We start from the raw sequence: 17,565 nt of genomic DNA on the forward strand, positions 1-17,565 counted from the left end.
CAAGATTAGCAGATTATCCTTTAAGAAATTCTATCTGTCGGAAGAGGAACACTAAAAAGGCTTTCCAAAGACACCTGGGTTTCCCAAACAGTAGGGGAAAAGGTAGCAGAACAGACAGAGAATGGCAGCAGGGAGAGAAATAGAACAGTGACCTGGGCATGCCATGGGGTGTGCAGAACTATGCAAAGGTTAGGAAACCAGAGGTAAACACCTCAGCACCGCTTTTCAAAGAACAAATGGCTTTAAAGTACTTGCTTTTAAGATTTGAGGACAGGGCAGAAGGAGTCTAGACAAGTAGAGGGTTAAAGAAAGATAAAAAGTGAATTGGAAAGATGGTTCGGGGGGCAGGCATAGGTAGAAAATAACTCCCACACAGCCATCTCCCCACCATATATTATATGTAGTACAATGCTGAATTTACCCAGAAATATAATGCAACTTTCTGTCTAGAAATTAAGCTTGATGGATAAGGCTTTAGTCCTTATGGTTATCCAGGGTCCAAGTTATTTAGTCTCTTTAATCAAAATACTAAAATAAAATCATTACCTATTAGGCTATTACCCTTCCCCCCAATCTCCAAACACACAAGCAAAAATTAATTGCAAGCCAGGAAGAAAGAAGGCAATTTAGACAGTAACAGCTTGGCATGGACTGAACTGGATTTCCTAATAGCATTTGTCTGTTTGTGAATGTATATTTTATTTACAGCCTTCACTTCCTTGACCTTATTGAAAGTAATTTATTTTTAGCTAATCTGCATTTCATTTAAACCACCAAATACTCCATCAATGAACCAGCCAAGCACCCATAACAACTAGCACTCGTGTTGGTACCATTAGTAAATGGGTATAAACAGTTAAAGGAGACATTTGGGAATGGGCAGTCCTCGGCAGCTATTAAATGCTACAGGTACCAATTTATGAACTTGTAAATATGGGCTTCAAGATATTCCTTCAACTGGGCTGTCATTCCCTGCCCTGTTTTTATTTCACTAACCTCTTCCAAACCTGGGATTTCTCATGCGCCGAGAGTATTTCTTTCCTCTTTAATGCGTTACCCTTCCCAGGACTTACACCAGTCCAAAAATAGTGAAATGTTAAAGGTAGAATTTCAGGTATCAGTTAAAAAACAAGCAAGCCAGAAAAAAAACATGTTTCTCCAGCAACCCTTCAAAACAGTCACACTGTTTTGTGGCAAACACGGCCCTGCCGCGTGTTAAGCCAAGCCCATTCCCCAACTGAACGGAGCTCCTCTCATCTCTATACTGTACTGGTTCTGCTAGGTCCTTGATGAGAGAGGTCATCCAGGTGTGTAATCACCAGTCTCAGATGAGTTAAAACAACCTTCAGCCCATTTCACACTACATAACTTAAGTTCATACACTGGCTCCCAAGCAATCCATTCTCCCCACTATACCCACCTATGAAGGCTTTTTGGCTACAGACCCCAAAATAGCACTTTGTCCAAACTCCCCAAACTAAGCCCTTTCATCATTCAAAACTTTTCCTCCTCTGTGACTCATTTTCAGACTAACACACCTGTCGGCAGTCCCTTCAATCAAAATAGCATCCTTTTTCACACTTGTGCACCTGTCTCAGCAACAAACTCACAGAACCTGGAACTGAAAGAGACAACAGACATAACTGACCCAACCTATTCTACCTTCCTGACAGAGAGGTTCCGGGCCTGAGAGGTTAAATGACTTGCCTGGGGCCACATGGCATGATAGCAGGGGAACCTGGGATCACCACTCCTTGCAATCCTCAATGCTTCCCCTGAGAGATGAAGTTTATGTCCAAGTTGTTATATAAACCATTTATGAGTCTGTCAATTAGCTCCCATTACCCTATTTCTATCTGACACAGACATTTAGGAACATGTCCTCCCATTCCTGTCAGCTTGGGAATACAAAGGTGAGCTACGCTGTACATGATACTGATGACTTCAACAATGAAAAAGGCAAACAGTGGGTCCCAAAGAAAATGGCAAATAGCCAATTCTCCTTCCTCTACATTTTCACGAGGATCCAAGAACACTCCAGAAGAACAATCGTACAGTGCTAAGGAAAGTGGACTGAGTTGGGCGGGATAAAGTTTTCTGAACTACTTTCTACTGAATCTTCAACTATGATTTGTTACCAGATACATGAAAACTGTCCTTCTATTAGACAGGGATAGAGTGGGGTCCATAAAGAAAATTACAATCTTTTTTGTTTTTGGAACAATGGGGTTCTTGTAGTCTAATTACATTTAATGAAAAGACATGCTCTTCCCTCATACTCAAAATATTGACTATTCTCAAATTCTGTACATACCACAGCAATCCCTAAGCAGTAACTCTTTTTTTCCCCCCTCTCCTTCCTATTCTCTTTGTATCAACAGGTGTGATGGGAACAAAGAAATTCTAACATGCAAAAACAAAAGTTTGCAAACATGGAAAACTAGTGGATGATTTCTCAGAATGTTAATGAAATCTTTCACTTGCTAAGGAGTAAGTTCAGTTTCCTTTCTGTGGTGAGCTCTACCAATGACTGCAAGATGTGATTCAATTTGCAAGCTGGCTTATCCCTAACATATCTTGAAGTAGCTGTGCAAAAACTTTAGGGGTCATTAAAGCAAAGGCAGTACCAATGAGATCGTAAGGAATAGGTTTGTTTTGGTTTTTGATTTTCATATTTTTAACCTCCACTTTTCTTACTTCCTGGACTCATTCCCATACAGCTATGCTATGTACATCAAACCTCTTCTTGGGAATCCTAAAACAAAAAGTGACTGAAACAGCAGTGGGTTGAGCTAATGATTAGTGACTGGTGCCTTCACCTTTGTGTTAAGAAGGATTCTGAGGGGACATCTGTATTCAACAGGAAATAGTGTTGTAACTGATCACTGCAGTGGGGATTGAATCAAATCTTCCACAATATCTGCATCTTGCACTATGACTACAAAGGCAGATGAAGAATGTGAGAAGCGACTGACCTAATAATTTGGTATTAACTATGTGAATGGCTTAGCATCTGAGATGGGAGAAGGGTTCTAATTAAAAGGCAAACTTTTTTTTTTCCTTTAAAGGAAGAAAGAAAGAAAACATGAAGAGGCAGAAAAATGTTAAATTTCAAATTTAGAAGATATCATGCAGCAAACTCAACACACACAGAAAATAGCCAGGGTAAGGGGAAAGAAACTTCTGGTGAAAAACTTAGGAAGTGAAGTTTTGTTGGTTTATTTAATGTAAACAAATAACTAAGGAAGGAGGAAAATGAATAAAGTAAGGGAACAGGGTAAAAAACCAAGTAGTCCACGGGAAATGGCACCTCTTATCAGATAACAGGAATCACCACAGAATCCTAGAAAGCTTCTGAGAGAGGTTCATAACTTAAGTAGTAAAACAAAACTAAAGATAAAAGAGAAGGAGTGTATTTTATTTGGCATTAAAAGACATTTAACTAGGCTATAGCTGTGGCTTTAGTTTTCTACCAGCCTATTTGCCTTCTTATGGCTCCAATACTTTAATTTTTTTATGGCTGAATTCTTCCGAGACTGGTGATAACTCTGGCCTTATATGGTAACCCACTGAGCCTATACTTTCTGCCAAAATTATCTCCAAAATTTCTATGGAAACAGAATTCATTGGTTTTGAACTCTACCTTTCAGACTGATTCTGCATACCAACAAACATCTCTTAAGAAATACATTTCCTGATTGGGTCCATTTTGTTTTTTGAATTGTCTGGGATAGGACCATAAAGCCTAAACTAACAACTTTCCATTTTAAAAAAAGAGGGAGACTGACCTTTAAAAAACTATACATGCCCAACAGTAAAATACTCTTTCAGACTCAATTTCAAATAAAAGGCTTAGCACTGAAAAAAAAAAAAATACAAAGGGATAGACCAGAGGGATATCATCTCTCCCATCCAAAAGAAATCTTAGAGAAAATAATAGAAAAGTCTAACAGAGACTCTTTCTCTCATTTGAGTTTGGTGAAAGTGGAAAAAAATGGGATTTGATAAGGATTTTGATAAAATAACCTGGAAAAGACTAGGCAACATTTCCATTTTTTTTTTTATAGACACTTAAACTTCTTTTCATTACATTTTATTTTTATTTAAGCACATCTTCAACACACACACATACATACCCCAACTCTTAAAAAAAAAAAAAAAAAGGGCCTGAAATTTTAGTTACACCACATGTGGTTTTCATTTGTGAAAAATGAACAAGCTGTTTGTGGTTAAACTGTCTAATCGCCTGTTATCAATCTAGCGCTGCATTCAAGATTTACAGGATACATCAGCTTCTGTGCCACATTAGCTGTAAAGGGGGGGGGGAGGAAAAAGGAGGAGGAGAGAGTTTATCCTGAGGAATAATATTTCCAATGCAGCCACACTCGCACTACATCTGGTTGTGCTGGTAGCGGCAGTTAAATTGAAATATTTCACAGCGTGTGTCAGAAACATGCAGAATGGTAATTATGACAGATCTGATTAAGCCGGAGTGCCACAAGCTCCCTGGCCAGCGCCGGTTGTGCAGGTGTGACCTTGTGCGTGCCTGCGTGTGTAAATAAAATTAATTACAAGCGAGAGGGTGAAGGCTTCAGTGACATCACAAAGCGGAGAAACTCCCAAGGGGGAGACCTAATGGAATATTTTCCCTCAGTCTAATAATACAGTTCATATTGACTTGAGGTAATTAGTGGGATCATTAAAGCAGTTTTCCCGGCGTATTTGGCTGCCTGATCAGATTAGTGAAAATGTTCTTCAGAACAAGCCCTGTGTGGTCTGCCAGAGAGGAGGAAATAAAAAGCAACAAAGCATATTTTGGAATGATAAGCAGCGCTGGACTTTTACTCCAGCAAAAAAGCTCTACTTCCCTCTGGAGCCTACAGATCTAAATGTCCTGTCCATTTTAATTCTTCTGTTCAACTTGGGTATTCTGGTACACATTCGGGGCTATTTCTTTCGTTTCCCCTTCCTCTCCCTCAGATCAGACTGCTTCATCACCAGGAGCCATCCCAACTCCCAAAAAATTTCTTTTAAACAAGGCAATTTTAAAATCGGGAAAAGTATCGTAAATGACTGCTTTATTGCTAACTGATGAAATGGGGCAACTGGGAGAGTCAAAAATCAGGGGAAGGAAGGCCACTTAAAATTCACCTGCTAAACAAAAGACTCCTCTCTTACGTAACACAGAACCGAGATTTAAATGTTTATTTGCATTTGGATCTCAAAATGGGTGCTGCGTGGGCCAAAGTTGGGGCAAACATTCTTCCAGTTGAGCAGAACACAGAGCCCTCATCAAGAAAAGGGCCATTTGTTTGAAAATACTCTATTGAGCATGCTCTACCTTGCCACCGGAATATGCCAAGCGCTGTCACAGATGGCAGGCTCTGACAGTTCCCATCCGTAGCGCCGATACTCGACAGTTCAGCACAAGATCAGTGACATTCTGTCTCATTAGAACCACGCTAATTATCACAGCTAGTTTCAGGGGAAACCATGTGTTGCAATGGTCAATTTGAAGGAGTCTGTGCATCAACAAACTGGTAATAAGGATCAGACACCTTATTATATGACAGCATGCTGCCTATGATCTGATTTACGGAATCAGAGGCACTGAGGCGGCCGAGGAGGCTGGCAGTTTATGAAACAGTGTGTTTAAACCCAATTCCTGAAGCATACTGGTTGAAAAGGGAATTGTTAAAAAAAAAAAAAAATGCACAAAGGCAACTGGAGTTGTTGAATCAAGTAATCAAAGGAGAATAGATTCTCTATTCACATACACCAGAAGTAGATTAAGACAGAAAAAAGACAACTTCATCAATTTAGCAATTGTATGGCAACACCACAAGAGGATGGAACTTGTGTTTTTTACAAGATATTTCATAAGTTACAGGAGGGCTGTATTTCTACTAATCTCTAAGACATATACATTTGTTTTTATAGGAGTGGTCCAAGACATTGTTGTATTTTGTCAACAGAACGGCACGGGTAAAAGCAACTACACTTCTAAAAATGAATCCTCTCAAAGGTTACTCTTTAAGAGGCTAAAGGTATTCTCGCAGAGCAGGAAAAAAAAAATCTACCTGAGATTCGTATTAGCAACAGAACTTCTTCCATCCTTCTCTTAGCACCTTTCACTGATGTGAAATTTTAATGGTGCAGTTTCTTCCAGAGCTATTTTTCTATTGTCATTTTGCATAAATGCATTTTCATAGTTCATTCATTTCACAGGGCCTTTATTTTCATTTCCCATATGAGGAAAAAAGGAGATAAAGCTACAATAAAACCTACCTTTACTACCCAAAACATAAAAGACAACTGTGGGGACTTCTGAGAAAACACTTTTCCTTTCAACTTGGTAGTTTGTTGAAGGATTCTATTAGTGCTACAGTTCCGTGCTAAGTCTAGGCGAGTTACATTCCGTTGGAGGACTGACTGCTATTAAGAGTTAAACCCCATGGGCTTGTTCTCTTCCCTGCTCCCATTCTGTGGATGCCTGAGCCTGTCCTGAAGAACTCACTCATCACCTGTCAAAACTGATCATATCATGGAAGAGCTTCCAAAAAGAGGAATTCCCACAAAATATTCTTCGTCTACACTTTTCAACTTTATCCTAACCTTTTAAGACAAAAGGTGGCTTCAGTTTAAAGCCAGTTCTACAGATGCATAACCAGTATACTCAAGCTTTAAAAGGTGTATGCTCAAATACTTTTAAAGTGGGCCACTCTGGTGGTAACCTTCCTTGGACTTCCCCATACGATGACCCTCTTTCAAGAGCTGGCCCAATATTTGCAAACTGATTCTTTTCAAATACTGTCTAAAATTTTCTTGTGACGTTTTCTCAAGATGGAGAAAATGGACTTAATGAATTATGACTGTATTTGTAACAGTTAACTTATTAAGTGTGTCAGTGGAGAAAATGTATTTCTATAAGGGAATTAATTTTAAATTTAAGGCAAAAGAGTAAAGATTTTAAATGATTTGTACATGGCAATAAGGTAACTGAAAACCTTCTGTCCAACTTTTTAAAAATGTATAGAAAGAAAAACATCCCCTTACATGATTTTCTAGCTCAAAATATAATGAGCAAGTAAGTGTTCTACTTAATAATTCTGGGCCTCCTTGATCATACCCTAGATTTATAAAGCATAGGCTTATCTTTAAAATGTAGACAGGCTGATATTCAGATCCCCAAATTCAACTAGCCCTTAAAATACTGTGTAATGATTGTGTACCTTTTAAATTGTTATAGTAGGTCAATATTTGTATATTTAAAACCATTGACTTCAACAGTCCTGTTCAGCCACCAACTAGAAATACAAAGATAGGTCTGCATTTTAGAAAATTAAATCCAATATGGATTTCCAGTATTTGGACATAAGAGATTTTTAGGTGGTTACCAACACAGGCCACCCTAAACAGGAGATAGACAGAACTCCACATCCTTCTTATTCAAAAGGGCAGCACACAGTGGCCTCCCACGTGGGTGCTAAAGTGCAAATGGGCAGGTTACCCTGTGGCTCCACCTGGAGTTGTGGGGTTGTCTTGCTTCTCTCCTTGCTCTCCCCTCAAAGTACTTCTCAAGCCAATTCAGGGAAATCAAAGCTGCATCACCACAGAGTCAGCTCTACCCAGTAAAAAAATTAATAATCATAATTATAATAAAATAAAATAAAGTACTAGATGGAATGTGTGTCAAGAGGCAGTTCTCTCCCCAGACCCTGCCTGAAGAACACTGGATTTGCCCAAGAGAAGGGGCAATGAGGACAGTATGTCAAGACTGTCCCAGAGACTCTCAGAAAAGGATGCGGCACCAGGAAAAACTGACGCCGTGACTCTCTCACAGCTGCAGGGGCCTCCTCTGTGTCTTCCATAGGAGGCTACGCAGGTGAAATCGTGTTGCAGCAAAGTCTGTCGCATGAACATTCCAAAAGAATGAATCAGCACAGAGCTTCCAAGTGTAGTTTCCCTGAAGTGTAATTTAATTCTAACCAAATAAAAGATGCCTTCACTAACATGCTGGAGTACAGAGTGCAACTATGGTTCTGTGATTTTTTCTTTTCCCCTGGGTTTTGTCATGATACATTCCTGTTCCCGGCAATGAAAATGACATTATTTTGGCCCATTTCTAGCCCCAGCGATCGGTGACATATCATCTTACTTGTATTTAAGACATTCTAATCACCAGCAAAGAGTTTCCAAACCCAAAAGCCAAAAAGATGCACCAAAGCTTCCTTCTGTCTTCTACCCCCTTCTCTTCTACCTCCACCCGACTAAAGGCTTTGAATCTCAATAACAAGAGTGTCTGAAAAGTGAATGGAAGAAAAGCAAGAGACTTTAAATTATTTGCTCTTTTCCACTGGTTGTGCTACCTTTGCAGAGGCAAAGGCCACTTTCCTTTTTCTTTCTTTCTTTTTTTTTTTAGGCACTAAAATCATACCTATCAAGTAACGAAGCAGTAGCAGTAGCAGTCAGAGTCCTAGAAGTCTATGGGACTGGTGGGGGTAGAGACTGCCAAAGATTATATTCAGTCATGTTCAGTCAAATAGAATTTTCATCATCTAGTCACTTTCCCTAAAAGAAATACCCGGTTCAATAAAGCACTCGAGAGAAATAATTTTCTAAACATCCGGGGCGATGCAGCGGCACGCCGTCAGAGCCCTGGACTCCCACGTTACCGTGTCTGCAAGCCCTACCTCTGCAGACATGAAAATCAATGTAACAGTTCCATGTACAAGGCAAGGCCTATGGCGCTGCTAATGTCCCCTTGCTGGACATACACCTTAAGTCTCAGAGCTCTCAGGAGGTTTGCTGTGGAATAAAATTAGATTCCAACATCTGCCACCATTAAGGAAAAAATTCCATTTCCATCTCCCACATGAAAACACTATAACCAATGAACAGTAACTGAACCTTGATACCGTAATGGTTATTACCCAAATCAACTATTTTTTTTAAACAGTAAAATTAGCAAATTCTGCTCTCATAATTATTTGAATGTTATCAGACTAAATGTTTGATAAAATTCCAATATGATTCACTTGGAAAAACTGCTGGTTATTTGAATACCCAGAATATAAAGTGTATTCATTTCCAGCTACTCACATTATGTTTAAAGCATATCATTCTTTTAAAGTTTGCATTAGCCTGCTCTCCTACCCAAGCACAAAAAGTAGCCTACCTTCAGTCTTTACTTGCATATCTTATTCAGAGTTAAAAACAATCTCATTTCTATTACTCATCAAAGAGAAGACAGAATCTATGTAAAATGGTGGAATCCACAGAGTTGGTTTCTTTTACTGAAAATACTTGGTGCATTAGTCAGTACATAGCACGACTATGATGTATCTGGTTTCATAACATTTTGGGACTGTTTGAAATTTTAAAAATGATTATGCGGGGGGTGCCTGGGTGGCTCAGTGGGTTAAGCCTCTGCCTTCGGCTCAGGTCATGATCCCAGGGTCCTGGGATGGAGCCCCACATCGGGCTCTCTGCTCAGCAGGGAGCCTGCTTCCTCCTCTCTCTGCCTGCCTCTCTGCCTACCTATGATCTCTGTCAAATAAATAAAATCTTTAAAAAAAAAATGATTATGCTGCCTGCCACTCAGGGTACCTATACCTCAAGCTTTACCTTTTAGTCTAAAATGAAAAGTATTTGAGATAAATACATAGATAATAAAGAAGTCACTCTGTGGAGGGGTCTGAGCCTCTCGCTGAGCACATCATAAGACGTTATCCCTTTGTGTAGAGTGCTGTATGATTTAAAAAGCTCTTCTGCATCTATTATAGCATATGATCTTCTCCCATGTTAAAAGAATCTTGGGCTCAAAAAGTTTAATAATTTCTCAATATTCTAACATCTACTCAGAGTCCTACTTGGAGTCCTCTACCATGTATCTTCCCTCAGCCCAACTGGACATGAGAAAGTCTGGATTCCTAGGACCCTATGCTGATAAGAACCTGTATTCCATGAAAATGAAAAAAGGAAAGTTCCTGCCATATCCTTGATCAGTTAGTCCAATACCCCTAATTCCTCTCTTCCAGAGCAGGGTATCACTTCAGTCCTGAAGCTCCTAGAACCCTGAGGAAATACTAAAAGAGAAAGAAGGATCAAGAAATTGGGGTTAGCTCTACTACTTAACAGTCTGATGAAGAAAACAGGGCTAGCTCCAAAGTTTACTCTGAGAATTAAATGTAGGTCATACATAACAAACAGTGGGGACTAGCACAAAGATGGCACTGGACAGTTAGCCAACTCAGAGGACCGGAAGCAAATGGAGTGAGACGGGCTGAGGTAAAAGTGATTCTAGCTCTCCCCTCTTCATACACCCTTCATTTTCAGGGACTTCTGCCTCACTCTGACAAGCTGTGGCACATACATCTCAAAAGTAAGTAACTCTTTTGGAAGTTAAAAATTTTGACCACAAAAGGGTCAGATTTGAATATTTTGTTTGTTTGTTTATTAGTTCTTCTGCTTCCTTCACAAAAATCATGGCAGAACAGAAGTTAAATAGTGACTATTTTCCCTCGTTAAGTCTGACTTCTCTCAGTGACATATATACTTTTTGGACCACTTATTTTTAAGTAATCATCAATCCTTCTACATATTTTCCTACCGAGGATAGTGTTGACACCTAAACTGAACGACAAAGGGAAAAGCACAAAAACCCTCTGTCAGGGAGTTAGAGGATATTAGTAGTTAGGAATAACTACCCGAAAGAATGAAAGTTACCAGTATGCTTGACCCCACCGCCAACCACCAGCTCCTTGGATTCTCTCTTAATCAGTAATGAGGGGATTAGCTAACAGCTTTAGGGGTTCTGGGAAACATACCATCCTGGCAGAGACCTAGAAGCTGCCAGTCGACTGCCAAAACAGAAGCTTCATGGGAAGCTTTGGAGGACAGGGGTACAAACGGCAAGCATGTTTAAAAAATTCACCAGAACATCACTCACGTGACATTACCGGCCAATTGTTGCCACTGTCTAAACAGCTCCCAAATCAGTAAATCGGGCCAGGTGGGCAGATTTGGGGGTATCATTTAAAAGAAAGAAAGAATGAAGGTAGCAAAGGGGATGCTAACTAAAAGGAGCTGTGCTATAGTCAGAAAGGAAATGGGGAGGCAGGAAATGTCACCGAATTAAGTGACAGAGGACAAGCAATTAAATGACAGTCACCAGAAAGTTTTCATATTTATTTTTGTTCATTTTAAGTCTGACCCTTATTATTGTAATAAGACACGTCTAGTTTTTTGTTCATTTTAAGTCTGACCCTTATTATTGTAATAATACACGTCTAGTTTCTCTGTTTATCTATTTTCAGGATTTGGAGAAAGTGTTTGGCTCCATAATAATACAGTCTGTTATTCTTGATAAATGTAATTGGACAGGTCAGAAAAGATGCAGGATCAGAAAGAAAGGCAAGATAATATACATTTGACGACGAGATCCTCATCATAATTAGACTAAAGAGTCAAAACAAGAATGTGCACGGTGGGTGGGTGAGGGGCAAAGTGAGAGCAGGACATTTCTCCTAATGCATAGTCTTGGCATGTAAATGAAGACATCTGAAGAAGCACACAGGTTTGAAGCGGCTCTAACATTCTATCATAATTAGAAACATTTCAAGAGCCCTGTAATTTCCAATCAAAATTACAGTAATTTCCGATATACAAGCCATGATTCATGACAGAATTTTACATTCCATGAGAGATTACGGTGGCCTGATGTATGACACGCTGAGTACAGCACTAACATAAACAATTCAGTTTAATGTTTAAACAGCACTTGATGTTTAGAATCTCACAATAAAAGAAACATATTATTGTAGAAATTATCACTTTGACAGTGATTGAAGGGTAGGCAGGCATGTGGCCTATAAAGCTATAATTTTTACAGTCCACAGCTTGAGTTTAATCATTTTTATATAACATTTCCAAGATATCCCTTAAGTATTTCATCTAGCATATAACTTAAATAAGAACAACCTTTTCTAAAGCAAAACCCCTATCAAGGACCACTACTAACACTGATAAAGAACAATTTTAGGAAGAGCTAAAAAAAAAAAAAAGTATGATATAGTAAATGCTGCATATTGTAAACACTCTCAGAATTGTCTATTTTTATCAAAGAAGTTGATAGCAGCCGGGCTATTTTATAAAGGAGAGTTCATTAATAATCATTAATGATCGGGAAAATATATTTGTTTAAAATCGCAAGTTGTTAAAATCTCACCTCTAAATTCCCACCTTGATAATGTTTCCAAATATTGCTGTAAAGGGGAAGACAGTTTAGTACTCTTCCAGTCCTTTAAAAAGTACTCTTGGCTTTGAATGAGGGTTTATGAGCAATTATAAGTTTGCTCCTATAGACGACTCTGCTTTTGATGAGCATAAATCTTCAACATATAAAAATTTTTACTGATAAAGGACTGCCTTATCTCTCCTTTGTTAAGTTCTCATCTTATTGGTAGGAACTTGCAACTTTTCTAATTCAATTCTATTCATTTATAATTCATCAGATTTGGACAGGTTTTCTAGTTGTAATTCAGTTTGTATGGCTTATATATGGTGTATCTATGAAAAAACTTAAGGTCCTTAATGGGCAAATATATGTGTGGTAGACGTGCTCGTTTGTGTACCTAATAGTTGTGGATGCCTGAGTTTGAACAGAAGAAACTATTATGTTTGTAGTCTTTTAGGATGGAAATCAAGGTCATCTGAGCAATAATAAAACAATAGCAATTCAAGTTACTTGTCCCAGTACAATAGACCACATTGAGAAACTGCCTCTACATTATGATACTCTTCTGAAAACAACTATTAACTGACCCCGAGATTTCCTGAGAAATCCCTGGTCTGGAGAATGGGTGTTGGAGGAAACAACAAAACCACGTATCTACTGCCTGAATCTGAACAACACTTTGTTTCATCACAAAGCTCTGTCGAGAATCCTGGAGACCGTTCCTCTAAGTGATGCAGGTTCATACTGAAAACAGACCCCCCTCTGAATGAAACTTGCACTGGCATTGCAGATCAACATTCTCAGTGCCTAACCGAGGTTCTTACCTGGCTTTTGGTTGCGGCAACCTTTGCAAAGAGTGCTTGGGACACTTTGGCGCGCTTCATTTCCTGCTGAATCTCATCATAAATGGAAGCATTAATGTTCATGGTATTGTTCTCTTGTTTCCCATTCCTCTCAGTGGCAATAGTAGCTGTTTTCACCTACAAAACATTTTGAACATGACTGTCATTTTTCATTGGCCAAATTGTTTTGAAGCTTTTCAGGCTCGGCATCCAAACTGGACACTGTTGCTCCTTTTATGATCAAGGTGATCAACAGTGCTGTCATTCAACGTTAGTTATTACCCCGAGATCAGATTGCTTAAGTTAAGAAAGTCACATTGTCACAGGTGATTGCGTCTGTAATAAGACAGCCACTGCCAGCTGACAAACGGGAATTAGAATGCCATAAAGTAAGTTTTCTGGAAAACAGAATAGTTTCAAAGACTTGAAAACCCTAACCTAATTGTTTCCCAATTACTGTCCATTGCAATTCTAACAAAGGAAATTCACAATTAAAATCATAATGCCCAGTGTTGTATCTTCACTGGGTGCCCGGTGCCTAATAGACAATTGCATCACTAATAGCTATTACATCCTATGGCCTTTTTAATTTTAGACTCCTTTTTTTATGCCTGTTCCTCTTATGTTTCATTTAAAAAATCTTCCATAACAAAGCCATTTGCAGAGCTGCATATTTAAATCTTCTATCCATCCATGAAACAGGTAGAGCGCCTTGCTTAATTATCATAAAGGCTGGTTGCATTTTACATGTGCATGTCCAAGCTGTTCTGTATAATTATTTCATCTTTTCCTGGCACCCCTGTACATAACTATTTCCTTTTGACTCGTGAAACCAGACAATAAGAAAATGTTTCACAATATTTAACAGAATATTATTTCAAGTTACACAAATTATATAATCAGTGACTTTATAAATACATTCAAATGAATAATCTTGAGTAAAAAATTAGTACCAACGCCTTTGGTAATAATGATAAGCAGGTGTCAGCAGTAAAAAGACACAGAATTTGGGAGTAAAAATAAAATCTCAACCTCAAAATTTATTGATACTATTATTAATTTCTAAAACTCCAAATTTAATTTTTATTAAGCAGTTACGTGAACCAGTCTGGAAAATTTATGTATGAACTATGCAGTTGCTTTTTCGCTAGGAAATTGGTGAAAATGTCAATGAAAAGTTACCCACAGATGCAGGACCCTGTTTCTTCCAGCCAGATAATTCACTGTGGACCACATCTCTTAGGTTCCTTTCCAGAATCTGGGTTTCTGTAGCATCCTGGACAATTTCTCACATACACAATAAGCAATCAAAAATGAAGTCCATTTTGGAATAAATGAATGATTTTTTTTGTCACGAAATGATACACCCTGTTAGTCCCACTCTAAGTCTTTTGGGGTCACGAAATGATATACCCTGTTAGTCCCACTATAAGTCTTTTGGGCTACTTCATTTTCCCCTTAATATTTGGTATCAAAAGATGGGCAGAGGTTATCCTAAACAATTCGATCCTCTGCACTTAACACACTGAATAGGAGTCTTAAAACATGCCTTGGGGTGCCTGGGTGGCTCAGTGGATTAAAGCCTCTGCCTTTGGCTCAGGTCATGATCCCAGGGTCCTCGGATCAAGCCCCATATCCAGCTCTCTGCTCATCAGGAAGCCTGCTTCTTCCTCCTCTCTCTCTCTCTCTCTCTCTCTCTCTCTGCCTGCCTCTCTGCCTACTTGTGATCTCTGTCTGTCAAAATAAATAAATAAAACCTTTTTTAAAAAATGCCTTCTAACTTCTAGCCAGTTAGCAAAATAACTCACCTCTTGCTTACCTGGGAGGCAGCTCATCTTTCCCCCTCAATCCTACCCTTCTAAGCACTGAAACGATGATAGTGTGAAATGGGTGCACCACAGGTCCAAGTGAGGAAACAGAGAGTAAGACAGGACAAGCCACACACTGGTTGGCCCCCAGTTGCTCCTGCTAAACTCTAAGTAGGAGACGGGGATGGCAAGTGCGTAGGGTCAATTTCCAGAGCCCCCCTTCTAGCTCTGTGACCCCAGAAAGCAAGGGCACTTACAGAGGTATATTAAGGATGGAGGCCACTAAGAACATCCAGGGGGCTCTGAAGCAACAATCTGCTAAATACCACCTGGGGAGCCAGAAGAGTTAATGCATTACCATAAACTGCCTACAAAGTTGCTTTGGTGAGATTTGCAACTTTGCTCTGGGGTGGTCTTGCTTTGAGGCAAAAGGATAGATTTGATCACCCCAGGGGGTCTCTTTTAATACCTATTTTTCTCACTGTTTAAATGAAAGAGAAAAGAAAAGCCATTTCAATCGCTTTGAAAATTGAATGTTATGGAAATGGGAGCATGAAGTCCAGGGCATCGGAAAAAAAAAGTTCCTTGGTAGCAGTCTGCTTAGCAATCCTTAAGAGAGCGAACTTTGGAAACTTGTTGTTTTGGTATGTTTTTAAAATAATTTTCATTCTTTTGTAAAAACTATGTTTAAGAATTTACCTTTGAGGTGGGCTATAATCATTTGTTTCAACCCTGTGATTTGGTTTCTAAAAATTTCGTTAATTTTTTTAATAAAGCACTTACAACTTAAACCAAAAAGCAAGAATTTTAAATCATTTAAAAAAAAAAAACTGTTTCCTAGGAGCCAATACAATCAAAAGTGGAAAAGACGTCCACATGAAACTTCTAAAAATTAAAAAAAGAGCGACAATTTTTTTAAAATATAAAGTAAGAAACTCTGTATTACTTATTTTAAAAATATTTAGAAAAGCTCTTTATCATCTTGTTGGCTCAGATATGTATCTTATCATAGATAAGCTATTAGAATTCTGGAATCACATTTTTTCCTAAACACAAGCTATTGCTTAAGGGGAACTGACTTGGACAGCTTTTCAAAAATATGAAAGCTGAATTTTTCCCCAGGTAAAAATGGAAACAAAAATCTTTTGTACCTCACTCTACTAAGTACTATTTTAGCTTAGTACAAAAAAAATCTTCTTTAATCCTGGTTTAGCTTTTAATATTATATCACACATTAAAATTCATAAAGTAGTTCATTCCAGGCAAAACAAACTACTCTTCAGCTCTTCTCCGCAAATAGCACAGGAGGTAAAATAAATGCAGTTGCTTTCCACATAGCTTTTATCAAGGTAGGGCGTACTACTCCATCATTACGGAGGCGCCGGGGAAGTAGTTAGGAATTGGAGCTTCTACTATTTACCCTTTAGCCTCCCACGTGAGGAGAGGGTGCAAGCACTAGGGTCGGCTGGCTTTATATATCTCTAAAATTGTACGGTAGAGCACAGATTTTCCCTGAGAATCTTATTCTGTTTTTTTCTGGATTGCTGAGTGCATCAAATCATACTAGAAAATGAACTCTAAATACTATATCCATGCTACATACTACATATGTACTACACAAAACGAACTCTACTGTGGTCCTGGCTGGTGAGCATACTACTCCTTGATGGAGGAGGAATTGTCTGCAAGTCCACAGCCCACGTGTGCATACACACACGCAATTAAAGTGTAATGTAGTTTTAATAATAATTATGATAACAACAAAGGCTGGCATTTATTACCTTTTTATCACGTGCTGGGCATCATGTTCAGATACATTAGCTCTAACCTGCATGAAAGCCCTGAATAAGTACTACTACTGCCCCATTTTAAAATTTGAGAAAAGTCTCTGAAAACAAAGAATTTATTCATAAGGCAATGTGAGATCTAAACTGAAGTCTTGTCTAATACTAAAGCTTATCTTAGAAACTACTGTTCTTTACTGAAGTTATGATGTTACATAGGATTTCTTTATTTGGAAAAATTCTAACTTTTTAAAGACATGCTGGATCTGCTTTTTGGTGGCCCTTTGCTAAATCTGGCTCGTTAATATCTAATTTTTACCAAGTGGTTCTGTCACTCGTTTTAGAAATCCAACCTGAATTTATTTGGCAAGGTATGCAAACTATAAATGTTTTCTTGGTAATGTGATATAAGAAATGTGCTACTTAAAGGTATTCTTACTGGTAGAAGAAAATGGTCCCCATTTTCAAATTTTTGTACATTAAAACTGTTTGAATATCATGGTTCTATCTTTTTATACTTTTTTTCTGTTTTTTTTTAGGAACAATATTAATTATTTTCCAAATATGGACCTTAAAAAGTCCTCTAGTGTTTTAAAAGATGCCTGATGATGGGAAGCATTTCATGAGCACGTAAGATCTTAAAATCATGCTGGTCAAGTGATTCAAAACAAAACTTTTATCAAATGGTAAGTTCCTGCCCATAACTGAACCTGTTTCATTACATTGTAGAAGACTTTGTTGGAAAGAGGTAGAAGGGTGCAGCTATGAGATGAATTATACATTGCTTATATGAACTTATTACATTTTCTAAAGGACTGTTATAAAATAGCCCATCTTCCTTTTGAAGAAACTAAAGAATTACATAAAGAGATACAAAAATATAAAGAAAAAAA

The 17,565-nt window shown here is 38.4% G+C and overlaps 1 protein-coding gene across 6 annotated transcripts in view; it reads right to left on the reverse strand.

Annotated features, from left to right (window-relative positions):
• Positions 1 to 17,565, reverse strand: part of SATB1 (SATB homeobox 1) — a 99,483-nt gene that overhangs the window by 18,372 nt on the left and 63,546 nt on the right. For all 6 annotated transcript variants that reach the window (XM_045088948.1, XM_045088949.1, XM_045088947.1 and 3 more), the window contains exon 9: positions 13,063 to 13,218. In XM_045088948.1, the coding sequence (XP_044944883.1) occupies positions 13,063 to 13,218 (156 nt within the window). The remainder of the gene's footprint in view (positions 1 to 13,062; positions 13,219 to 17,565) is intronic.

The sequence above is a fragment of the Mustela putorius genome, unplaced genomic scaffold (assembly GCF_011764305.1).
Source record: "Mustela putorius furo isolate JIRA1106 unplaced genomic scaffold, ASM1176430v1.1 tig00003834_pilon_pilon_pilon, whole genome shotgun sequence".
Lineage (NCBI taxonomy): Eukaryota > Metazoa > Chordata > Mammalia > Carnivora > Mustelidae > Mustela > Mustela putorius.